Source organism: Ornithorhynchus anatinus, chromosome 6 (genome assembly GCF_004115215.2).
Source record: "Ornithorhynchus anatinus isolate Pmale09 chromosome 6, mOrnAna1.pri.v4, whole genome shotgun sequence".
Taxonomy (NCBI): Eukaryota; Metazoa; Chordata; class Mammalia; order Monotremata; family Ornithorhynchidae; genus Ornithorhynchus; species Ornithorhynchus anatinus.
Genome location: NC_041733.1, coordinates 14961802 through 14988328, shown reverse-complemented (window position 1 = coordinate 14988328; position 26527 = coordinate 14961802). Strand labels below are relative to the sequence as shown.

Below are 26527 nucleotides of genomic sequence, written 5' to 3'. Positions count from 1 at the left end.
GGAGGCTGCGGTCCGTGAGGCCTTACTAAAATATAAAGAATCTGTATGTTAGAAGATCTGTCCCTAACCATAAAGATGGATGTCAAGAAGGGCAACCCTCACTGTTTCTCCAAGGGAGCTTTTGGGCTCCTATTGGAATACTAGCCCGGCTAGGCCGTTAATCTGACTACGTAGAGCATTTTGTAAAAAAATATTTCTCATGTGAAAGAAGCATTTGTTCTTTTGTAAACAGCTCTGCACACAGTAAGCGCTTCTTTTTTTCTTTTTCTCCCCCAATTAGACTGTAAGCCCGTCAAGGGGCAGGGATTGTCTCTATTGCCGAATTGTACGTTCCAAGCGCTTAGTACAGTGCTCTGCATATAGTAAGCGCTCAATAAATACTATTGAATGAATTCTTCTCCTTGCAGCCATTTCCTTCAGGGTGTCTTTCTCTTCCTCTTTGGTTTGGACCTGCTACTCTGCCGGTATAGATTTCTCCTCTTCTAAAGTGGCTTCCCCTTACCTCGCTCATTTAGTATCCTGCTCATGGTCTCCGTTCTGCCCAAACTAACCTCCTCCCTGTCTCAGTCCCTTGCCATTTGCCCGCCAACTCTGCTTCATTTAAGCCACATTCCTTCCTGTTCATTCATTCGTTCAAATGTATTTATTGAGCGCTTACTGTGTGCAAAGCACTGTACTGGGTGCTTGGGAGACTACAGTGCAACAACAAAGACATTCTATGGCCACAGTGAGCTTATAGTCTAGAGGTTTCCTTCAAAACCCAGTTTTGACTTGCCCACAGTCACACAGCTGACAAGTGGCTGAGCAGGGATTCGAACCCATGACCTCTGACTCCCAGGCCCGGGCTCTTTCCACTGAGCCACGCTGCTTCCCAATGCTATCGTGGACCGCGTGACCAGGGTTTAGCCAGGGAAGACCTCTTGGAGGAGATGTGTGTCTTCAGTAAGGCTTTGAAAGTGGGAAGAGTAATTGAGAAGCAGCGTGGCTCAGTGGAAAGAGCACGGGCTTGGGAGGCAGTGGTCATGGGTCCGAATCCCAGCTCCGCCACTTGTCAGTTGCAGTGACTGTGGGCAAGTCACTTCACTTCTCTGTGCCTCAGTTACCTCATCTGTAAAATGGGGAGTAGGACTGTGAGCCTCACGTGGGACAACCGGATTACCCTGTATCTACCCCAGCGCTTAGAACAGTGCTCTGCACATAGTAAGCGCGTAACGAATATTATTATTATTAATTGTCTGTCAGATATGATGAGGCAGGGCATTCCAGGCCAGAGGCAGGACGTGGATGAGAGGTTGGCTGTGAGATAGACGAGATGGAGGGACAGTGAATAGGTTGGCATAAGAGGAACGACGTGAGTTGTAGTAGGAGAGTAGCGAGGTGAGGTAGCAAGGTAATCGAGTGAGTGGTCAAGCTGTTGCTGAATCCCCTATTCCAGACTCTTCTTCCTGAACTGCGAGTGGAAGCTGCTTTGTTTTGCAAGTTTATGTCAGCGTTATATTCAGAGCTTGTTCTCTAGAGATAGAAAGAAGTGGAGTAGGGCCAGACTCTATTGCAGCGGGGCTCTGACAGCTATGGCAGGAAACAGAAGCAGCTTGCTAGGAAGCTGCCAAGGAGGAATACTTATGACAACCAGTCTAAGGGAGTTCTGTCTTGAAAGCTAACCCCTCTGTCCTGGAGTCTTTCTGAAGATACCGAAGCAAGGACACGGCCTTTATTAATATTACTGATGATGATGATGATAGCAGCTATGCAGCGCTTACTATGTGCCGGGCACTGTACTAAGTGCTGGGGTAGGTACAAGTTAATCAGGTTGGACACGGTCCCTGTCCCATATGGGGCTCACAGTCTTAATCTCATTTTACAGATGGGGTAAGAGAGGCCCAGAGAAGTGAATTGACTTACCCAAGGTCACCCAGCAGACAAGTGGCGGAGCTGAGTTTAGAACCCACGTTCTTCTGACTCCCAGGCCCGTGCTCTACCTAGGTGATCATTATTATTATTATTACTATTGTTATATTTGTTAAGGATTTAGTAGGTGTCAAGCGCTGTTCTAAGTGCTGGGGTAGATCCGAGTTAATAAGGAGAACAGCATAGCCTAGTGGGCCTGGGAACCAGAGAACCTGGGGAGATGTACATCACCTCGATTCTATTTATTTGCTATTGTTTTAATGAGATGTTCTTCCCCTCGATGCTATCAATTGCCATTGTTCTTGTCTGTCCGCCTCCCCCGATTTAGACCGTAAGCCCCTCAAAAGGGCAGGGGCTGTCTCTTTCTGTTACTGATTTGTACATTCCAAGCGCTTAGTACCGTGCTCTGCACATAGTAAACGCTCAATAAATACTATTGAATGAATGAATGAATGAATAAATAATACTTCTCCATTTGTCTGCTGTTTGAAGTTGGGCAAGTCGGTTCCCTCATCTGTCAAATGGGAATTAAGACTGTGAACCCTATGTGGGACAGGGATTGTGACCAACCTGATTATCTTGTAACTACCCCGGTGTTTAGCACAGTGCCTGGCACATAGTAAAATGCTTAACAAATACCATAAAAAAAAAAAAATCTAGTCAGACAGAGAGACTCAGTCCCTCAGGGAGTCTCAGTCTAAGCAGGAGGGAGAACAGCTATTGAAAGCTCATTTTGCAGTTCAGTTAAGTGAGCTGCTCAAGGTCACACCACAGACAAGTGGTATTAGCTGGTGTTCTGTCCTCCAGACCTGTGCTCTTTCCACTAGGCCACGCTGCTTCTCAACCTTTTGAGGAAAGGCTGAAGGAACAATAATAATAATGTTGGTATTTGTTAAGCGCTTCCTATGTGCAGAGCACTGTTCTAAGCGCTGGGGTAGGCACAGGGGAATCAGGTTGTCCCACGTGGGGCTCACAGTCTCAATCCCCCTTTGACAGATGAGGGAACTGAGGCACAGAGAAGTGAAGTGACTTGCCCACAGTCACCCAGCTGACACGTGGCCGAGCTGGGATTCGAACCCATGACCTCTGACTCCAAAGCCCGGGCTCTTTGCACTGAGCCACGCTGCTTCTCCAAATCCAATATCTGAACAAGGATTATTCAGGTTGGAAAAGACAAGGTGGAGGGTCAGTTTAACGATTGACTTTGAGAACATAAAAATTCTACACTGAGGAAGTCAGTCACTTGTATTTATTGAGAGCTCACTGCGTGCAGAGCGTTGTACTAAGTGCTTGGGAGAGTACAATATAACAATAAATAGACACATTCTCTGCCCGCATCGAGCTCCAGGAAGGGACCGGTGTTTTGACAGTTTCTTTCCCGTTAGCTCCCAGTTAGTGTGGCAACATAAATCTGCATACGTTCCTGGAAAACTGGGACTTCGGATTCTTATTTTATAAGAGCCCCTTGGGCTGCCAACTTTGCCGTCTCCCTATCTCGTTCGCCCTGAGCCGAGCAGGTCTAACTGTAACCGACCTAATTATCTTGAATCTACCCCAGGGCTTATCACAGTGCCTGGCACATAGTAAGCGCTTAAAGCGGCGTGGCTCAGTGGAAAGAGCCCAGGCTTGGGAGTCAGAGGTCATGGGGTTCTAATCCCGGCTCCGCCGCTTGCCAGCTGTGTGACTTTGGGCAAATCACTTAACTTCTCTGGGCCTCAGTTCCCTCATCTGTAAAATGGGGATTCAAACCGTGAGCCTCACGTGGGACGACCTGATCACCTTGCCTCCCCCAGCGCTCAGAACAGTGCTTGGCACATACTAAGCGCTTAACAATACCACCATTCATTTATTTATTTTTAACAAATGCAACTATTACTGTTATTGTTGTTGTTATTATTAATAATGAAAAACAATGGGGCGTTTGGAAGTGTTCCCCGAGCCTCTGTCTCATAATATAGATGTTAGAAGCCATTTGTATCATTAAAGGAATGTTTTGGAAGAGTGATTAATTGTGGTATTTATTAAGCACTTACTAGGTGCCAGAGAGTAAACTGAGCCCTGAGGTGATACGAGATAATCAGGTTGGACACTGTCACCGTCCCACATGGAATTCACGGTCTAAGTAGGAGGGAGTAGGATTTAATTCCCAATTTACAGATGAGGTAATTGAGGCCCAGAATAGTTAAGAAACACGCCCAAGGTCATACAGCAGGCAGGTTACGGAGCTGGGTTTAGAACCCGGGTCCTCTGACTCCCTGTCCTTTGCTCTTTCCACTGGGCCACGAGTAGGTGCCCGAAAGGTAGTTTATAATCCAGTTGAGTCAAAGACCAACTTTGGGAATTGGCGGATCGACAGAGTGTATTATTTGCATCTCCAGCTAGATGTTTTTGAATGTTTTGCCTTCAGAATATTGAGAGGAATGATTCAGCTGTTCTTTTACCTGCAACAGTACTGTGTAGTTCTTTTTCTTCTCATTCAATCCATGGCTTTTATTGAGCTCTTCTTGTGTGAGTAGCGTAGTAAAGATTGAGGAGAGTCCGGTAGAATAAGTAGACACAATTCCTGCCCTCAAGAAGCTTAGACCCTAGTTATCTACCCTTCAATAGCCACTCCTTGCCTTCTAACTTTGTGTTGGACTGGCTTTTCCTCCCACTTTCCCAGTAGGTGTGATAAAACGTAGCTCTCAACTGCCGATAGATTCGCGGTCAAGTCTCCGGATCACTTTCTCTCTCCACACAGATAAACTGACAACAAAAATCCAATTGTCTTTCATGCCCTCTCCTTAAACCAATTCCCATTAAGGTATTTTTAGTGATCACTTAATTTTTAATATCAAAACTCGGCTTCAAATGACAGAAGGGAAAGTCTCGGGCTGGATTGATATTCTATCTTATTAAATGTAAATCTATAACTCTGGATTTGGAAGGCCGCTATTTACAGAAATGTCAGCTAAACTAATGGCATTTGTAAATGCACTGACCAACAGTTGCACTGTAATTCCTTCACTGACAATGCCGCATGATTATTCCCTTGCCCTTTTTTTTAGATAGCACTTCCCAATTAGAAGTTTCCTTCAGAAAAGTTCAGGCTCTGAGAAATGTTCTCAACTGTCTCATTCCTTTAAAATTAGGTCTTAGTACTCCTGCAAATCAAAATATGAGAAACAGGATTAGCAAGGAGAAGTCCATTTTTATTAGTAGGATCAGATCAATATTTTAAATTAGCTTGAATAATATTGAGATAATGTAATTAGATTTTTTTTTTCCACATGAGGCGTTTGGTGGAAAAAACTATGGGCAAAACTCTCTTTGGCCCATACTTTATTTAAAAAATCAATAAATGAGACAAAACTAAAAGTTTTATTGGTAAAAAAACTTCTATTTTAAATCTATAAACTGATGGGCAGAAAAGGAACTGAAGTTCTCTGAAATATAAAACAAGTTTGCAATACTGTGAAAAATATGAAAAGCAAGTCTGTGTAATTCAAGTGTTATGGAAAAATTAGAATATCAAGTTAAATAATTTTTCAGTTTATGAGGTACATTTGTCTCTTGAAAGTCTTCAGCAAATATCAGTTCAGCATAGAGGTGAAGGCAGAATATTAATATTATCCCTGTTTCAGAGATGATGCTCATAGAACTGGTGGCTGTGAGAGAGAGGGTAAATACCTTGTCTAAGTCACCAAAGACAGTTAATATTAAAACAGCCAAGTTCCCGAATTCCAGGATGATAATCAAATCAGTTCTCGTCAATGTTCGTTGAATGCACAATTCCTTCTACAGGGTTTTTAGTTTTTAGTGATGTTTTTATGGTATTTATTAAGCACTTACTATGTGCTAGGCACTGTTCTAAGCTCTGTGATCAATACAAGGTAATCAGGTTGGACACAGTCCCTGTCCCACTTAAGGCTCGTAGTCAAATAGGGAGGGAGGACCGGCATTGAGTCCTCATTTTACAGATGAGATAACTGAGGCACAGAGAAGCCAAGTGACTTGCCCAGGGTTACACAGCGGGCAAGTGGCAAAGTTGGGATTAGAGCCCAGGTCTTTTGACCAGCAGGACCGTGCTCTTTCCACTAGGCCACACTGCTTGGATAGTAAAAGGCAGTTCACTGATGGAGACTGGGATGTTAACTGTGATGTTATTCTCCCCTGCCAGATTGTAGGCTCTTTGTGGGCAGGGATCAGGTCTACCGAGATGTCTATTGCACTCTCCCAAGTACGTAGTACAGTGCTCAGCCGAGTAAGCACTCAATTAATGCTATTACTTCCATTCCTCGATCGATTGTATCTTCCTTTACTCTCCTCTCCCTACCGATGTACGTGCCCATCATTGCACAGGAAAGTTTCTGAGAGCCGGGATGAGAGGGAGCAGTCTTCTCAAGAAAAGATTGGGCGGTAAAGAATATCAGGTTTCATATTAAAACTTGCCAAAGTATCTGTTTAAAACTTACGTCCAATGTGTGTGCCCGCTTCAGCTGGAGTCTTGTTAAAAATGAAAGGCCCAAATCCCTGGCACTTCAGCTTGTGGAAAATAACTATATCCTCATATCTATCCATTTTCCCTCAGGATATTTTTCTGAACCACTAATCCTGTAAAGAGAGTGGCTCTCTCCAACAGCATCAGTTGTCCGATTCTCCTACCTGCAACAGGGTGTTCTCGAATCCAGAGTATCCCCTTGAAGAGATGGCTTTTTCCCCATTCATCGAAGGCCCGGGGTGCTTTTCGCGGCCGGTATCAAACTGACATTAGTCCAGGATGTGCGGTTCTTGTCATGACTTCCTGAGAGATAGAGGTTGGGTCGGATAATTGTTGGTTTTGCTTCTGTGCTCGAACCCAGTTTTTTTCTCCGGGAACTCTATCCGAAGGGCTCTTCTGCAAATCCAAGCTGTGGGGACCTACTATATTTTGAAATTTTGTTCAAAACGTCAACTTCGACCCCTCAGAATGTTACTAAATTCCTTCCTTGTTGATAGGTCAGTTTTCGTCGGCTTCTTAGGTGGTAATCACGATAATAATAATAATGATGATGATGACAATACGGGTAATTAAACACCAGCCATGTACCAGACAATATATTATTAATAATTGTGGTGTTTAAGCACTTACTATGTACCAAGCACTGCACTAAATGCTGAGGGAGTTAAAAAATAACAAAGCCCAACACAGTCCCTGTTCCGGACGGACCTACAGTTTAAGGGGTAGGGAGAACTAGGATTTAATCTCCATTAACGGGTGATGAAACTAAAGCACAGAAAAGGTAAGTGACTTGCCCAAGGTCACACAGGAGGCAAGCGGCAGAGCCCGGATTAGATCCCTCCCACGTCCCCTGGCTCCGAAAGCCCATGAGCTTTCCAGAGATTGGTACGATTACATGTTTGACAAGACATTTTGTCCCATGTTACTAGGCAAGGTGGAGATACTTTCTCAGCAATGAGGCAAACTCCCATTGCCAAGTCCTCAGAGCTAGAACTTTGAGAGCCTGGAATAATATAAATAGACTGTGACTCCCAAGATTATCTACTCTAGATTTTAGCACAGGACATTGCACATAGTAAGCACTTAATAAACATCCCAGTGAATATTATTATTATTGTATTATTTAATGTAGAAAATGTCTTGCACATGCAACTTGAACTCTAAGGTAAAAATCTATTTTAAAGCAAAGTACGTAAATTGCTCATATGACTTTCTAATTATCATACTGTATATCGCTCATTATTAAATATAAAAAAGCGTGGGTCATCTGATCAAATCTCTACCAAGGTAGTGGTCTATTTATGACCAGTAATTTTCAGCCACTTCTGAGATCCTGCATTTTGAATTTAGTCATCTCTAGGTTAATGGCCTAGGAGATTGCACGAGGTCACGAGATTATTTTGAGGCAACAAAATAATCAAATTGTCCTGTCAGTTCTTCCAGAAAGCTTGTCTTAATTATCAATTTTGGTTAGAATGCTGTTGAGGAATAAGGGAATGCTCTTCCCACAAAATGGGTCTGTCTGGGTACACCACTGTGTAGTGTCGGAAGAAAGGTTTTGTGGTGTCCACAGCATTAGTTAAGGCAAGTTTTTGCAAATATAAGGGGTTTTATGGTCACAGTCATCACATTAAAGAACTAAGTGTATTTTAGTAAGTCCTCTTTTGCAGGGATATTTTCTATTTAAAACCACCTAGACTGAAAGCTCCTTGTCTAGACTGTAGGGTCCTCCTCTAGACCGCAAGCTCCTTGTGGGCAGGGAACATGTTTACCGAGTCTGTTTTGTTGTATTCTTCCAAGTGCTTAGTACAGTGCTCTGCCCTCAGTAAGCGCTCAAAAAATACCATGGATTGATTTAGCACCACCATTCTAATTTAGAAAACGGAATGATCCTGAAAACGGCACAGTGGTGGAGAGAGAATGACTTTCTGTAGAGCTTATTACATACAGTGTTTTGTGCAAAACAAGTGCTTACAAAATGCAATAAATAATAGTAAAAGAGAGAAGATGTTTAATGTCTTCTTTGGCCAATGCACTCTAGTAGGCAGTGAGTATTGCTTATTCCTGGCTTGTCATGCTAAGATGTTTAATGCTAGATGGAGGATATTAGAGTTTATGCAATTAACTGCTTGGTTGCGGTGAGTAATATCTGTAGCAAATGTAGGATGTTTTTCAAATGGACTTAGCTATAACAATTACACAATGGAAATTCCAAAATTTTCACTTTCCAAGTTGTATATCCTTCTGATAGGGAACTTCAAAAAGAACATTATTCTCCTTGGGATCGAGACCTTCATTTGATGTTGAAACAAAACAACATCTGGATTCTAAAACTGGGAGCCCCAAGTCTGATAGGGATTCTGCCAACTTGATTATTTTGCATTCATTCAATCACAATTATTGAGGGCTTACTGTGTGCAAAGCGCCGTACTAAGCACTTGGGAGAGTACAATATAACAATAAACAGACACATTCCCAGCCCACAGTGAGTTTAAAGTCTAGAGGGGGAGACAGACATTAATATGCATAAATAATCTACCCCAGAGGTTAGTACAGTACTTGGTATATAGGAAGCACTTTAAAAATGCTACAGTTGTTGAGAGGTTCTTTTCAGAATCTTGAAATTGCATTTTAAAGTTTTGCTTGTTTCTGAAGCTCTTCTTTTGACCGTTACCTCTTTCAGTCCTGTTATAGTCAAGCCCCTTGTTTGCAAATGCTTTGAAAGTGCTATGGTCGATTCCTAATTTTGCAGATCAACTAAGCAGTAATAATATTTGCAGTATTTGTTAAAAGTGCTTACTATGGGCAAAGCACCGAATTAAATACAGGGCTTGATACAAGATAAGCAGATCCCACACAAACACACACTCTAAGCAGGAGGGAGAAAAGGTATTGAATCTTCATTTTCCAGATGACGGAAATGAGGCGCAGAGATGTTAAGTGACTCGCCCAAGGTCACACAGCAAGCAGGTGGGGGAGCTGGGATTAGAACCCAGGTCCTCTGACTCACAGGTCTTTTTTTCACCAGGCCACACTGCTTCCCAGGAGTTTTAGCAGTAGTTTTAGTTGGAAACTTGAAATGAGGCAATTGTAGTACCAATAAATTGTATTTCAATCCTTGGTATTTATTGAGCACTTACTGCATGCAGAACATTGAACTAAGTGGTGAAGAAAGTGCAACACAGCAGAGTTTGTAGACACGTTCTCTGCCCACACTGTCTCATTTCTAAAACAAAATGTTCTGACGGAGAGCATATTCCTTTCCATTCCAATTATTGTCACCTATGAATTAGATTTGTTTTTATAAAACACATATCGCTCTTTTCATTCATCCCTAAAAGGTACTTCTGCATCTGACCTAGCCTAGTCGACGGATGGAACTCAATAAATGCTATTGATCGATTGAGAAGCAGCGGGGCTTAGTGGATGGAGCACGGGCCTGGGAGTTAGAAGGTCATGGGTTCCAATCCCGGCTCCGCCACGTTTCCTAGGTGGCCTTGGGCGATTGCTTCACTTCTCTGGGCCTCAGTTACCTCATCTGTAAAATGGGAATTAAGAGTGTGAGCCCTGTGTGGGACCGGGACTGTGTCCAACCTAACTTGAATCTACCCAGTGCTTAGAACAGTGCTTGGCACATAGTAAGCACTTAACAAGTACCATTATTATTATTGTTATTATTTTTAGTTCCCTCACCTGCAGAATGGGGAGTCATTAACTGTTCTCCCTCCTCCTTAGACTGGAAGCCCCATGTGGGACCTAATTATCTCGCATCTACTCCAGTGTTTAGTACAGTGCTTGGGACAGAGCAAGCTCTAACAGATCCCGCAACTCGATTGAATTGGGCAGCTGGGCAAGACGTTCGGTGGGTTAGTTAAGCGTCTAAAAATTATATGCATGACTGCCTTAGAACCGCATTTTATGATTCGGTGCTCAACTAGGCAAATGAAGGCACTAGAAACTGGGAATACCTGAAAGATTCTAAACTTGAAAAAAGATAACAATCGGAGGGAAAGTCAACTGGCTTTGTAGCCATAGATTTCACCTGGAATGAAGATAACGGGGAGATGAATAACAGCAACAGTTGATGGAGCACCTAATCCGGCACGAGACACATCAACTGCAGTTGCACCGATGCTAAGATCGCCGTGTTGAGGGTTCTGTGGGTAATGACTGTCACAGAGCGAGGTGCCAGCCCGTTAAAGGGAGGGAGATTCATGCCAGGATGAGGCCAGAATGGGTGAAGAGGAGGGAAGACAGTTGTAGAAATGGAGGTGGAATGCGGTGCTCCCCTGTGCAAATTATTGCCAAGAATCAGGAAGAGAACTCAAGGAAATTGCCCTCTGGACCGTTAAATTTGGCCCCAACGTTTTGTTAGCCCTCTGGACTGTAAGATCCTTGTGGACGGGGAACTTGTCTATCGGCTCTACTGTATTGTTCTCTCCTAAGCGCCTAACACACTGCTCAGCACACAGAAAGTGCTCAGAAAAGACCACAGATCGACCCATTACAGCAGGCTTCAAGTCCTATGATATCTTTTGTTCCTTCCTCTCTGTAATAATAATGATAATAGTAGGAATGGTACTGGTTAAGGGCTTATTATGTGTCAAGCACTGTTCTAAGCCCTGGAGGAGATACAAGTTAATCAGGTCGGACACAGTCACTGTTCTGGATTGGGCTCGGGCTCTTAATCCCCAGTTCACAGACGAGGTAATTGAGGTCCAGATAAGTGAAGTGACTTGCCCAAAGTCACATGGCAGAGACGTGGTGGAACCGGGATTAGAACCCAGGGCCCTCTAACTCCCAGGACCGTGCTCTATTCACCGAGCTACAGTGCCAAGGTTCGAGAATCTTGGACAATATCCCCCAGCCCTTAAAATGGACTCCATCTCCATCCACCTGGGTCGATGTCAGCTCCTGCTCCTCATACCATGTGGTTTAATGGAAAGAGCACAGGCTTGGGAGTCAGAGGTCGCGGGTTCTAATCCCGGCTCTGCCTCTTATCAGCTGCGTGACTTTGGGTGAGTCACCTCTGTGTGCCTCAGTTCCCTCATCTGTAAATTGGGGATTAAGACTGCGAGCCCCACAGCCTGATTACCTTGTATCTGTCCCAGCGCTTAGAACAACGCTGGGCACATAGTAAGTGCTTAATAAATACCATCACTATTCTTGTTATTCCCAGAGTAGCCCCTGGGGTCAAGAGGTTCCCTGGTCTCCCTCCCCACCTTGGTCCAGACCGATTTGCCTGGTTTATTCTCACGTCTAAGTGCCCAAGGGCGCTGCTCGCCCGAGCCATGGCAGTAAGCAATTAGGCTGAGGCGGGGGGCTGGGAACCCTCTCACTTGGCTTTCATTTTTATTGTGTTGGAGAGTCACTGGGCCAGAGAAAGGCCAGAAATTGGTATGCTTCCGACTGGGTACGTTTGGGCCGAAACCAGCTAATTAAATACACTAAAACAAGCTGTGAGTTGCTGCTCGACAGTCAAACCTCAGCAGGATTTCAAGACTGATGCTATAATTAGCAGCAACAGCTTGAAGGAAGACAGACCAGTCGCTAGAAATCTGAAATGAAGCCAACACCGAAAGAGAAAGAGAGATTCTCTGGTCTATCCAGACTTCCCAGAGGAAATCTGGTGGCGTTGTGGATAGAGCACTGGCCAGGGAGGCAGAGGGTCAAGGGTTCTAATCCTGGATCTGCCACTGCTGCTCTGTGACCCTGGGAAAGTCACTTCACTTCTCGGGGCCTCAGTTACGTCATCTGCAAAATGGGGATCGAGACCATGAGCCCATTTGGGACAGGAACTGTGTCCAACCTGATTTGCTTGTATCCACCCCAGTGCTTAGTACAGTGCCTGGCACGGTGTAAGCACTTAGCAAATACCGTAATTATTATCATTATCATTATATACCATTTCCTTTGGATTCCATGCGGAACAGGGACTGTGTCTGACCTAATTGATTTGAATCTACCCCAGTGCTTAGAACGGTGCTTGACACATAGTAAGCCCTTAGCAAGAACCGTTCTTATTATCATTATTATGATTATTATTTTAGAGAGGAGGGAATCGAATATATCTTGGGACCGTTTCCCACAGACATTAAGCTTTATTACAGTAGATCATTCATTGCTTCTTCGGAACAATTTAAACTGTCACATCGCCAGCTCCTAATAATAGTGGAATTTATTAAAGTGTTTACTATGCAGTGAGCACTGTGCTCAGCACTAGGGTAGATACAGGATAATCAGATTGAATTTAGTCCCTGACCAAGAAGGGCTCACGGTCTAAGGGAAAGAGAGAACGGATATTTAATCAGCGCGGCTCAGTGGAAAGAGCCCGGGCTTGGGAGTCAGAGGTCATGGGTTCGAATGCCGACTCTGCCCCTTGTCAGCTGTGTGACTGTGGGCGAGTCACTTCACTTCTCGGTGCCTCAGTTCCCTCATCTGTAAAATGGAGATGAAGACTGTGAGCCTCACGTGGGACAACCTCATTCCCCCGTATCTACCCCCGCGCTTAGAACAGCGCTCCGCACGTAGTAAGCGCTTAACAAATACTAACATTATTAGTATTATTCGTCCCCATATAACAGATGATGAAACAGCTGTGCAGAGGAGTTAAGTGACCTACCCACAGTCACACAGCAGGCAAGTGGCAGAACTGGGATTAGAACCCAGATCCTCTGACTCTCAGGCCCGTGCTCTTTCCACTAGCTCACGCAGCTCCTGCCTCCCTAATCTTTCACTCAGCTGAACCAGACTGAGAAAGGGGTAACGGTCAGCAGCCGTAAAAGATCTTTCCTGAATATCTGAAGACTTTCATTCACGTCTTTCAATCGTATTTATTGAGTGTTCACTGTGCGCAAAGCACGGTACTAAGTGCTTGATTCAAGCTAAGACTCGATTCTGCCTTCTGAGCTTGGGACAGGAGTTGATGGTGCCATCTATAGCAGGAATGAGAAATATTGCTGAGACCAGGGCTTCTTTGTATGGAAGAAGTGTGGCCTACTAGAAAGAACGCAGGCCTGGGAGTCAGAGGACCTGGATTCAAATCCCAACTCTGCCATTTGCCTACTGCGTGACCTGGAGAGGTCACTTCACTTCTCTGGGTTTCAGTCTCCTCAGCTGTAAAATGGGGATTAAATACCCGTTCTGTCTCTTAGTTAGACTGTGAGCCCCATGTGGGACAGGGATCGTGTCCGATTTGATCGATTTGTTTCTACACCAGGGCTTAGGATAGTGTTTGACACGTAGTAAAGGCTTAACAGATAGCATTAAAAAAAAATCCCCTAGCCATATTAGCCCTGCTCTCTCAAGCCAGGCAAACTTTAAAGGTTGTCCCTTCAGACTGGTTTAAGAAGTATTAGAAACACCGGTTGGCTGTATGATGTAAGAAATTAAGAAAAGTTTGGCCGTGGGCCACGATAATTAATAATGATGATGTTGGTATTTGTTAAGCGCTTACTATGTGCAGAGCACTGTTCTAAGCGCTGGGGTAGATACAGGGTGATCAGGTTGTCCCACGTGAGGCTCACAGTTAATCCCCATTTTACGGATGAGGTAACTGAGGCACGGAGAAGTTAAGTGACTTGCCCACGGTCACCCAGCTGACAAGTGGCCGAGGCGGGATTTGAACTCATGACCTCTGACTCCCAAGCCCGGGCTCTTTCCGCTGAGCCCCGCTGCTTCTCGATTAGTCACTTTAACGGAAAGAATGACAATCAGAGGTTTCCAAGATAATGAACCGATTTTCGTCCTTGCGGACAGACCGCTGCTTTCTTTTTTAAGCGAATCAAGAAGAGCATCAGACCTAGGGTAAGCTCGCTCCGTCCACCGAGAAAGAGGCGGTATGTCTCATGAACAAGTGAATTCAGTTTCCACCTCCTCTTGTGCCTCTCTCAGACAATTACTTCCTGGGGACAAGAGACGGAAAGAGAAGCGGATCGGTACCGTTTAAGGAGCCTTTTATGAAAAATTCTATTTGTTCATTAAAAGGAAAGGAATGCATGGTCCTTGTTCTTTCTCTCTGAAACCAAAAGACTCTGAAGCGAGAGTTTCTGTTGAGGTTGGGTGGCGTCCGCGGTGGGAGAAAACTAACATTTAATGAGGCTGAATCTGAGAAAGAAGCAGATTGAGGAAAAGGCCAATTTTAATCTCTTAGGTCATTTCATGTCACACTTGGCTAATATCCCCTTTGTGTCATGTTTACGAAGATATCAGTTGCTCCTGAATGTAAAGATGAGTAACTCGATATACAATCTGATATCTTTCAGGTAAACAAAAAAGCAGCTAACCTCATGGGTCAGATGAGTCCCGCACAAGTATGAAGTGTACGGTACAGGACGCATTCGCCATTTGGCTCAATCCGTGAAAACAAACAGCCATCTCCATCTGCTCCTGACCAGGCTTAGGGTCAGACACTTGGCTTTGCTTCCCGGCTTTTTGAACAAAAAGCTATTTCCCCGGCCCATGTTCCCCCGGAATGTTAGGAACAAGCCACAGTGAATTCCCTGTCAGAAGTTCCATTTTAAAAGTTAAATGAAATGAACACAAAAAGTCCGGAGTTGTACCTAGCCAGGATCGATATTAATGATCTCACTTCAAAGTGCAGGGCCCACTTCAAATTCAACTCTGGTGTATTTTACTCTCCCGAGCACTTCTAAGAGTGAGAATAATAATAATAATAGTACTCGGTGAGTGCTTACTATGTACCAGGCACTGTACTGAGAGCTGAGGTGGATTCAAATTAATCAGTACACAGTCCCTGTTCCACATAGGGATCACAGTCCTGATCCCCATTTTACAGATGAGGTAACTGTACACTTACCTCAGATGAGATAACTGAGGGTCAGAAAAGTGAATTGTGCATTCCACACAGTAAGCGCTCAATAAATACGATAGAATGAACGAATGAATGAAATGACTTGTCTGAGGTCACACAGCAGGCAAGTGGCAGAGCCGGGAATAGAACCCAGGTCCTTCTGACTCCCAGAACCGTGCTCTATCCACTGGGTCATGCTGCTGTTGTGTCATCTCCCAGTCACCCTTAGAATTCCTGAATTCAGGCTCCACAGCGCACAGATGGCAGAGTGCTCTAGCTCCCTCCTGACTTTTCTAGAATCCAAATTATCCTCTACCTTGAGGTCAGACCCCTTCCCTCAGCGGATCAAGCTACTGGATTCAGAATCCTTCGTCTGACCAACGCAGGCGCCACAGAGTCACAAGCTGAGCTACCAAAATTCAAAATAACAGGTTAAAAAGCCTCCCTGAAGGCCCCCCACTTTCTCCTCTGTGTAGCACCCCGCGGGGGCGGGGGGTGCCAAGAGGTTTGCACTCTTACTATTTCTTACAAAAGCTTCTAGGACATCCCCAAGGGGTTTGGCCGAGTTAGCAGGTTTTGCACCCTCCTGCAGGGCTCGCCAGCCAATTTGCCGCCTTATAGTCCAGGCAGAAATGAGAAAGTTCCTGATTAGGGAAAAGGATAACAAGCAGTTCAGCACAGCCCTCTAGAGGCCCAAGAGTTACACAGTTGACTGGAGTGTACAAATCCCACTTCCTTTTCTCCTCTCGGAAGCAGAAATCATCCAATTCCCTCTAATGCTCCAAGCCCTGAAGCGGGCAGGAGGAGGGAGAGGAAGAGAGCGGTCGTCGTTTATCTCGGTCGATTTTTCTCCGGCTAAGCAGAGCTTTTTTCCTCTAGTTCCCTCTGTGCTTTGAGTTTCCCTAATGAGAGGTAACGTGAGAAATTCCAGATAGAAGAATCACCCCAGTCATAAGCCAACGACCATCTTAACCGTCTGCTACCGAACAGACTCTTCTCGCTTTAGTGGTGTCTTGGGCACTGAGGGGGTGGAAGTGAAGGAAGGGTGAGTTATTTGTATGTTATCAGTCAATCAGTTAATGGTATTTATTGAGCACTTATTGGGTGTGCAGGGTACTGTAATAACTGCTTGGGAGAGAACAATACAATAGAGGTGGTAGACGAGATTCCTGCCCACGAGGAGATTACAGACATCTAAATTAGCCACACAGTGGTATGGTGGATCAAGGCGGGTATTGCTATTTACATTTTACAGATGGAGAAATTGAGGCACGGAATGATTTAGTAAGTTGCTGTCTGCACTGATCGGAGGTACAAATCCTGCTCCGCCAACAAGTCTGTGACCTTGAGCAAATGTTACTACTGCTAATAATAATACTAATAATGTCGGTATTCGTCGAGCGCTTACTCTGTGCCGAGCACTGTTCTAAGCGCTGGGGTAGACACAGGGGAATCAGGTTGTCCCACGTGGGGCTCACGGTCTTCATCCCCATTTTACAGATGAGGGAACTGAGGCACCGAGAAGTGAAGTGACTTGCCCAAAGTCACACAGCTGGCAAGTGGCAGAGCTGGGGTAGACACAGGGGAATCAGGTTGTCCCACCTGGGGCTCACGGTCTTCATCCCCATTTTACAGATGAGGGAACTGAGGCACCGAGAAGTGAAGTGACTTGCCCAAAGTCACACAGCCGACAAGTGGCCGAGCCGGCATTCGAACCCATGACCTCCGACTCTGTAGTTGTAACAATACAACTACAAGAGTGATAATAATAGTGGCTTTGTTATATGCTTACTATGCGCAAGCCACTGCACTAAGCGCTGGAGTAGGTATGAGAAAGGTCGGACAGATAGGTCGGACAGAGTCCCAGTCCCACGTAGGGCTCACAGTCTAACCGGGAGGAAGAGCGGAGATTGAATCCCCATTTTGCAGATGGAAAACTGAGGCGCAGAAAAGTTGTGACTTGCCCAAGGTCACCCAACAGGTACGTGGAAGAGGCGACGTTAGAACCCAGCTCCTCTGACATGGAGGAGCGTGCACTTGTGGGAAGGGATAGCGCCTGCCAACCCTATTGTATTGTACTTTCCCAAGTGCCTAGTACAGTGCTCTGCACGTCGCGAGCGCTCGACAAGTATCACTGATTGATTGGTAAATAGTTACGTAGGCTTATATAGCATCCCGTACACGATAAATTCTGTTCACAGCCAAGTATCTTCATCAGTGAGCCGAAGGTACCCTGTGCATTCTGCTACCGAAGTGGCAAACTTCACAACGATGCAAAGATAAACAAAGAGGTTTACAAGCAAAATGTATTTTCCGACTCTCTCTGTGCCTGGGAGACCTGCGTCTATCCTAAATGCCACTTCCAACTTCTAGAGATTTTCCACTAACACCATCTAGAGGCAGATCACACAGTTCTTCAGTCTAACATTAGTAAAATAATAACGGTATTTGTTAAGCACTTACTATATTGCCAAGCACTGTACTAGATGCTGGGGTAGGTACAAGGTAATCAGGTCCCAAATGGGGCTCGCAGTCAAGGGAGGAGGGAGAACAAGTATTGAATCGTCGTTTTGCAGGTGAGGGATCTGAGAGACGGAGAAGTCAAGTGACTTACCCAAGGTCCCACCGTCACAGCAATGCTTGTCACATCGTTGTCGAGTAGAATGGGGGGAAGAGAATGGGCAAAGATAGGATTTCCAAAGAGCTGCTACTCCGTTCCTCTGCCGCTCACCTCCTCACGGTCCCCCGCTCACGCCCGTCCCGCCGTCGACCCCCGGCCCACGTCCTCCCGCCGTCCCGGAACGCCCTCCCTCCTCACCTCCGCCGAACTAACTCTCTTCCCCTCTTCAAAGCCCTGCTGAGAGCTCGCCTCCTCCAGGAGGCCTTCCCAGACCGAGCCCCCTTTCCCTCTGCTCCTCTCCTCCTCCCCTCCCCGCCACCCTCCGCTCTTCCCCCTTCCCCTCCCCTCAGCACTGTGCTCATTTGTATATATTATTTATTACCCTATTTATTTTGTGAACGAAGTGTATATCTCCTTGATTCTATTTAGCTTGATGATGTCTTGTTTGGTTTTGTTCTGTTTTGCTTTGCTGTCTGTCCCCCGTTTAGCCTGTGATCCCGTTATTGGGCAGGGATTGTCTCTATCTGTTGCCGAATTGCATATTCGAAGCGCTTAGTACAGTGCTCTGCATATACTAAGCGCTCAGTATATACTCTTGAATGAATGAATGAATGAGAACTGAAATGGGCTAATAATAATAGTGGTATTTGCTAAGATTCTACTATATGCTAAGTACTTTACTAAGCGCTGGAGTAGATGTAAGATAAATAGGTCGGACCCAATCCCAGGCCCTGTCCCAGTCTAAGTGGGAAGGAAAACAAATCAGGCAGGCAGGCAGTCATTTGTACTTAACTGAGCACTTACTATGTACAAAATACTGTACTAAGCGCTTGGGAGAGTACAGTACAACAATAAAATAAGAATCGAATCCCTATTTTACAGAGGAGGAAATTGATCCTCAGAAAAATGAAATGACAGGCCCAAGGTCTCACAGTAGATGAGTGACAGACTTGAGATTAGAACCCAGGCCCTCTTCCTCCCAAGCATGTGTTCTTTCCATCGGGCCATCCTGCTTTCCAGAAACTCACTGAAACAAGATCCCAAACGCTGTGCTCTGCCGGTAGACGAGTGGGAAGGCAGCCACAAAAGGCAGTTGGACCTAATGTCCAGCACTCAGGAATGGGGTGACTGTCCCAGGACGGAGAAAATGATGACATCAAGAGGGAAAGATGAAAACTCCACCAAGCCCTGTGGATGAAGAAAACAACTCATCAGGCCCCCAAGGGACAATTTTACAAGTGCATGTTGTGAAAGCGATTGTCCGGTATCGCGCATGGGTTTTATAGTTACACTCACGCCAATAAAACAATCTTATCGTCAGTGCCATTTCCTAATCCAAAGGCAGATATCTATGGACAAAAGAAAATACAGAGAGCCCTATCTTTTATGTTCAGCTTTTTACTGCCCCACCAAGAAGCACAAACCCAGAGCCCCTTCCTCTTTTGTGTTTGTTTCTTACACCACCCTCATTTCTCTTCATGTTTTCTCATTTTTCCTTTTATTTCACAAATATGAGATTTCTCCAGTTACGCTATCTAAGACATCCCCACAGAAAGAAATTGATGAATCGCTCCGCGTATGACTTATATTTTGCTAGAGTTCTCTGGTTCTTGAAGAAAATAACCCTATTAAGCCTGCCTTCTCCCTGCTCCTCTCTTTTTAATTGAAAGCTTAGAGAGCAGCTGCTTCATGCTTTTCAGGCTTTCAAGGCTTGATCCCAGGTCGGTTCTTGGCTTGGAATTCTTCAAAGAGCTAGAAATCCACCTTTCATTTCCCTGGGAGATGAGTGATTCAAGAGGCGGTGACTCTGTGAGATCCCGTGTGTAGGACCAAAGATACTCTTGGCAGATGAGCAGTCCACGGCACACAAGAATATTTGCTATGTAGTAGATGAGGCTTCGACAAAGAGGGGTGACTAAAGCGTAGGAGGCTGAGAAGCTGCTGGGAAATGTAGCAGCTTATTGCCAAGACTTATGGACCCAGCATAACCAGGTCTCCTATGGCAAAGGAGAGTAGAACGTTTGGGCAAAAATCCAAATAATGGCAGCAAAAAGTCTGCTTTTATTTGAACCACCAACCCCCAGATCCGTGAACCGGAGTATTGCTTTCCAAGCAGCTCCTGTCATTCTGCATTTGGATGTTTTCTACCAACAGATTCACCCCCAGCCCATATTTACAGTAACCTTATTGGTTTCTTCCAGTTAATTAGAGGACATTTGTTTTGTATATTTTTACATACAATTGTTTGTTGAATTTGAGGTGACATAAAATGAAATTAAATTAGTACACAACAATTCACCTACAACAAATGTATTCAAATCCAATGTTTCCCTGAATTTCACAAAAGCGACGGTAAGTTTGTTGAGGGCAGTAATCATGTTTCTCAATAATCTCCCAAGCCTTTGGAAAAGCAGGGTTGTCTAGTGGGAAAAGCCTGGGCCTGAGAGTCACAGGAGCTGAGTTCTAGTCTCTGCTCCACCACTTGCCTTCTGTGCGATCTTGGACAAGTCAGTTAACTTCTCTGTGCCTCAGTTTCCTCATCTGTAAAATGGGAATTGAATGCCTGTTCTTCCTCCCCCTTGGACCGTGAACCCCACGTGGTACAGGGACTGTGTCCAACTGGATTATCTAGTGTCTACCCGAGTGCTCTGTACAGTCCTTGGCGCATGGTAAATGTTAATAAATACTATAATTATTATTAGTACAATGCTTGCCTCAATAAATATTGTTGATTGAGTGATGCTTAATCCATATGGAGGTTTGGCATGCAAGTGGGTAAGGAATAGATAGGTCCTCTAAGCACCTCAATCCAGTGCATCATCAATCCATCACTGATTTTTGTTGAACGTTTACCATATGCACTGTGCTAAGTGCTTGGGAGAGTACAGTACAGCTGAGTTGGTGGAGCCGTCCCCTGCCCACAAGGAGCTTACAGTCTACAGAGGGAGACGGACATAAATACGTCTAAGTCATATATGATGAACGAGATTTCTGTTTTAGGTTCACATGAAGGATTAGACAAACTGGCGAATTCACCAGCCAATGATCCTAGTCCACCCCGGAGAAGCTCCTTAGCTGACAGCGTGGATGGAGAGGGAGAAGAATCGGACCGAGGAAACATGGGAAAAGTAAGGTCGGAGCTGAGCACCTCTGGTGGTCAGAGCTCAGAATCTCAAGGAAAGAAGTGGAAAGTCTTACACTGTAGTCACAGTGGACCGCCAAGGCGGTTTGGGCCTATTTTCATCGTTGACCCCATCCAGCCCGTTGGATAAAAGTCACAGGTTTTCTGGGCTGGTCCATGTTCAGCTCTCAGTCAGTCAGTCAGTCAGTCATATTTACTGAGTGCTTATCGTGTGCTGAGCCCTGTACTAAGTGCATGGGAGATGACAGTATAACAATCGGTGGACACATTACCTGCCTACGACGAACTCACAGCTCTCCGAACCACTTGGGCAGCTCTACTTCACTCCCCGGCAGGGACTCATGTCTTCTCTTCTACCCTATCCCATGATGTCCTCTTACACCACACAGTAAACTAAGTTTCCTTATTTAAGTTGCCTTCTGTGGGATCTTGGGCAAGTCACTTAACTTCTCTGTGCCTCAGTTTCCTCCTCTGTAAAATGGAGATTAAATGCCCGTTCTTCCTCTTCCACCACCCGACAAACTAAGTTTCCTTGTTTAACTCCATCCCTTCCTTCTCCTTCTCCTGCTCCCTCCTCTCCTCAGCTGGGTGTTTTCTAGGTTCTTTATGCAACCACTGCCGAAACATCCACCTCTAACACTTGGCCGTTACAGTCTTATCGTTGTCCTTCGGAAACGCTCCTTTTTCTTCTCCTTTTCCGGTCCCCACTAGTAGTGGACTGTGCGATCAGTTTAGCTGGGACAACTAAGCAACTCATAAAAATATATGTACTACTACTAATAATAATAATGTTGGCATTTGTTAAGCGCTTACCTTGTGCAGAGCCCTGTTCTAAGCGCTGGGATGGATACAGGGTGATCAGCTTGTCCCACGTGAGGCTCACAGTTAATCCCCATTTTACAGATGAGGTAACTGAGGCCCAGAGAAGTGAAGTGACTTGCCCACAGTCACCCAGCTGACAAGTGGCAGAGCTGGGATACGAACCCCTGACCTCTGACTCCCAAGCCCGGGCTCTTTCCACTGAGCCAGGCTGCTAATGATGATAATTACGATATCCGTTTAGTGCACACTGTAAGCCAAGCACTATTCTAAGAGCTGGGGTAGATACAAGCTAATCAGGTTGTCCCACGTGGGGTTCACAGTCCCAATCCCCACTTTCCAGATGAGGTACCTGAGGCACAGAGAAGTTAAGTGCCTTGTCCAAGGTCACACAGCGGACAAGTGATGGAGCCAGGATTAGAACCCACATCCTCTGACTCCCAAGCCCACACTCTTTCCACTAAGTTTCCCAAGCACTACCTATCTATCCATATGTCTACATACCCACATATGGAGATAGATAGATACATATATACACATTCATTCACATATATGTGTGTGTATGTGCATATATATCTGTATATGCATTCAGTCACATATATATGTGTGTGTTTGTGCATATATATACCTGTATATGCATTCAGTCACATATATATGTGTGTGTAAGTGTGTGTGTGCATATATACACACACAAGAATTGAGACTGTCTCTGCTACCTTGACCCAACCCCCAGGAGGATTTCTTTACTCAGGAACAGTCCGCTCAGTTCAAATTCAGATGGATTCCATTTCATTTGAAGATCTGCAGTTTTAATGTCCCAGAATTCGGTGGAAAATTATTCTCTCTCTTCCTCTTCTACCCATCCCCTACTTATCTCAAAATTCTTGAGAGGGACAGGAAGGTAGGCAGGTTTAGAATGGTGTCCTAATATGACGGTCTTCCAAAAAAAGAAAAATTAGCCAGCCTTCCTATTCGTGTTTTAAATTCAACTCTTCCAGGGCCCAGTAAAATCCAAGACTGGCTCGATATAGTGGTGGAGAATTCTGGCTACAGTCGGTTGGGGGGCTTATTCATTCATTCATTCAATAGTATTTATTGAGCGCTTACTATGGGCAGAGCACTGTACTGAGCGCTTGGAATGTGCAAGTCGGCAACAGGACTTAGGACTCTTAGCCGAGGACTTAGCTTAGGACGCTCTGCTATTGAGGTCTTTAAAGAGACTGGGTGGGACTCGTAATGACTTTCGGTTTCTGTGCAGATCTTGGAGCGTATTCTGAGAGAGCTGGAACCTTTGTATACCGCCGAGCAGACGTTCATCACCAAATTCTTCTTGCCGAACCAAGATGGTCACCAGGAGGTACTGGAGGAGGTGGATCAGTGAAGGTGGAAAATGTTTCGCAGGGTGGCTTTGCCTTTCTGAGGCCTTATAGAAATCTGCAAGAGAATCAGAGATGATATTGGTGACCCACAAGTGACTGTAACTTGTATCTCTTGTATAACTGCTTAACACAGTGCTCTGCAGAGAGTGAATGCTCAATAAAGACCACGGACGGATGGGTTGCATCCTGCAACTGGAAACGAAACGAAACAAAATCTATCTTCTAAATGAAGGTAGAGAAATCGGGGGCCCTTTAGTCTTTAAAGATGGAGGCTGAGAAGAACACGAAGGAAGTCGACAAAATCGGGGTGAAGAGATGTCCGCTATGTTTTAAGGGGGAAGTTCAATCCAACAAGAGGAAGCATACACCTTCCCTCAGAGAGCAGTTCACATGTGAAAACCGTTAACCTGGGAAGTGCTGCACAAACCGGTATCAGTCGGTGATATTTATTGAGCACTTACTGTGTGCAGAGCACTGTAATAAGCACTTGGAAGAGTACAACACGGCAGAGTGGGTAAAACGACCCCTGCCTACAAGGAGTTTACAGTCCAGAGGAGGAGGCAGACGTTAACATAAATTATGGCTCAGTGCATAAGTGCTGTGGGGCTGAGGGGGAAGTGATCGAGCGGTGAAATGATACTGATCCAAGCGCGTGAGTGATGCAGAAGGGAGAGAGGGTCGGGGAGATGAGACCTTAAACGGGTGAGGCTTCTTGGAGGAGGTGTGATTTTAATACCTGGCTTGGGAGTCAGAGGTCATGAGTTCGAATCCCGGCTCCGCCGCTTGCCAGCTGTGTGACTTTAGGCGAGTGGCTTCACTTCTCTGTGCCTCAGTTCCCTCCTCTGTAAAATGGGGATTAAAACTGTGAGCCCCACGTGGGACGACCTGATCGCCTTGTACCCCCCCCAGCGCTTAGAACAGTGCTCTGCACCTGGTAGACAAATACCAGCATTATTATAAGGCTGGACAAATTCATACATAATCAATCGCCAGTGGAATGTAGTGAGGGCTTACCGTGGGCAGAGCACCGCACTAAAGGCTTGGCAAAGTGCCGTATACTAGAGTTGGTAGACACAGTCCCTATCCTTATGGAGCTTTTGATCTAGTGAAGCAGCGCGGCTCAGTGGAAAGAGCCCGGGCTTGGGAGTCAGAGGTCATGGGTTCGAATCCTGGGTCAGCTGTGGGACTGTGGGCAAGTCACTTAACTTCTCGGGGCCTCAGTTACCTATCTGTAAAATGGGGGTGAAGACTGTGAGCCTCATGTGGGACGACCTGATTACCCTGTAGCTACCCCAGTGCTTAGAACGGTGTTCTGCACATAGTAAGTGCTTAACAAATACCAACATTATTATTATTATTATCTAGTGGGGAAAGCAGCCATTAAAGTAAATTATAGATAGGGAAAGCCGCAGAGTTTGAGGATATGTACGTAAGTACGGTGGGGATGAGATTCATTCATTCATTCAATGGTATTTATTGAGCGCTTACTCTGTGCAGAGCACTGTACTAAGCGCTTGGATTGTACAATTCGGCAACATTTAGAGACAGTCCCTGCCCAGTTGCGGGCTCACAGTCTAATCGGGGGAGACAGACGGCAGAGCCCAACCGAACCAAACAGAAACAAGACAACATTATCACGTTAAATAGAATCAAGATATCTGTAATGAGCTACTAGAGGGAAAATTAGGTAACCGGGATGTCATAGAGAACAACCATCACTCAGTAATAATACAAATAGTTATAAATAGCACTTGTTCATTTCTTACTATGGGCCAGACACTGTTCTATGAGCTGGGGTAGATCCAAGCTAATCAGGTTGGACACAGTCCCTGTCCCACATGGGGCTCAGACTCTTAATCCTCATTTAATAAATGAGGTAACTGAGGCCCAGAGAAGTGAAGTGACCCGCCCAGGGTCACGGAGCAGACAAGCGGTGGAGCCGGGGTAGAACCCAGGTCCTTCCGACTCCCAGGCCCGGGCTCTATCCACTAAGCCACTATGCTGCTTCGGTTTTTTCGAGTATCCCGTGGCCACTCTTAAGGACAGAACACTAGGGAAGATCCTCGGTCTGAACCAGTATGACACTGCTTCTGTTCGAGTTTCAGTTGAGTTCCTTCTCCCTTAGATTTGCTTCTTGGAGGGATCAAGAGAAGCGGCGTGGCTCAGTGGAAAGAGCCCGGGCTTGGGAGTCAGAGGTCAGGGGCTCGAATCCCGGCTCCGCCGCTTGTCAGCTGTGTGACTGCGGGCGAGTCACTTCACTTCTCTGGGCCTCAGTGACCTCATCTGGAAAACGGGGATTAAGACTGCGAGCCTCACGTGTATCTACCCCAGTGCTCGGCACATAGTAAGCGCTTAACAAATACCAACATTGTTATTATTATCCCCTTTTTACCCTCCCCTCCTAAGACCCATGTTGTTTTCCCACTAACTTCCTTTTCGCTTTAATATCTGGCTGTCTTGGGTTGGAAATGGGGAACGTCCCCTTAGTAGCTTGGTGGGCTTTGGGGTTTCCTCCCAGAGAGTGATCTGCTTCTCAGGGGCCATGACGAACCATTGCAACCCAGATCCAGGTAGCACTGAACACAGGCAATCAGTCGATCAGTCATATTTATTGGGCGCTTACTGTGTGCAGAGCACTTTACTGAACACTTGGGAGAGTACAATATAACAGAGTAGGTAATCACCTTCCCTGTCCGTATTAACCTTACAGTCTAGAAGGGGAGACAGACATTAATGTAAAAACATAAATTATGGATACGTACGTAAGTGCTGCGGGGATGAAGGAAGGGCAAATGAAAAGTGGCAAATCGAAGTGCCACGGTGATACGGAAGAGAGCGGGAGATGGGGAAATGAGGGCTTAGTCGGAGAGGGCCTCTTGGAGGTGATGGCATTCAGTAAGGCTTCGAAAGTGGGAAGAGTGACTGTCGGATCTGAAGAGGGAGGGCGTGCCGAGCCAGAGATGAGACGTGGGCAAGGGGTCGGTGCAAGGCAGGCCACGGCCACGATTTTCTGGATTTCGTGACGGAGGAAGGGCATACGTTTTGAATTACTTCTTGAGGACTTATTCTGTGGATTTTCTCCAGGGTAGAAGAAATTCTCCATGGAGCATCTTTAGGTTTCTGAAAGAGAACAGAAGGTCACACTCTTTCCATCCCCCGGAAACCATAACAAAATGGCAGCAACCTTTCTCTGCAACCAAGGAATAGGAGTTTCTCTTGAGTGGTAGGAAGAAAACTCAAGGCATGAGGGAGGCTTAGATTAGTGTTAGTGGAGTTAGAGGCGGGGACCATAAACAGAGTTGTTATTGTTTTTATTATTACTTGTATTTACTGAGCACTTACGGTGTGCAAAGCACTGTACTAAGCG

The 26527-nt window shown here is 45.5% G+C and overlaps 1 protein-coding gene across 7 annotated transcripts in view; it reads left to right on the top strand.

Annotated features, from left to right (window-relative positions):
* The window catches only part of LOC100084604 (exocyst complex component 1-like), an 85204-nt gene that overhangs the window by 42268 nt on the left and 16409 nt on the right, over positions 1-26527 (top strand). For 6 of the 7 annotated variants that reach the window (XM_029067747.2, XM_029067748.2, XM_039912405.1 and 3 more), the window contains 2 exons: positions 20821-20948; positions 23040-23138. In XM_029067747.2, coding sequence (XP_028923580.1) covers positions 20821-20948; positions 23040-23138 — 227 coding nt within the window. The remainder of the gene's footprint in view (positions 1-20820; positions 20949-23039; positions 23139-26527) is intronic. The other variant, XM_029067749.2, reaches the window with a different exon arrangement.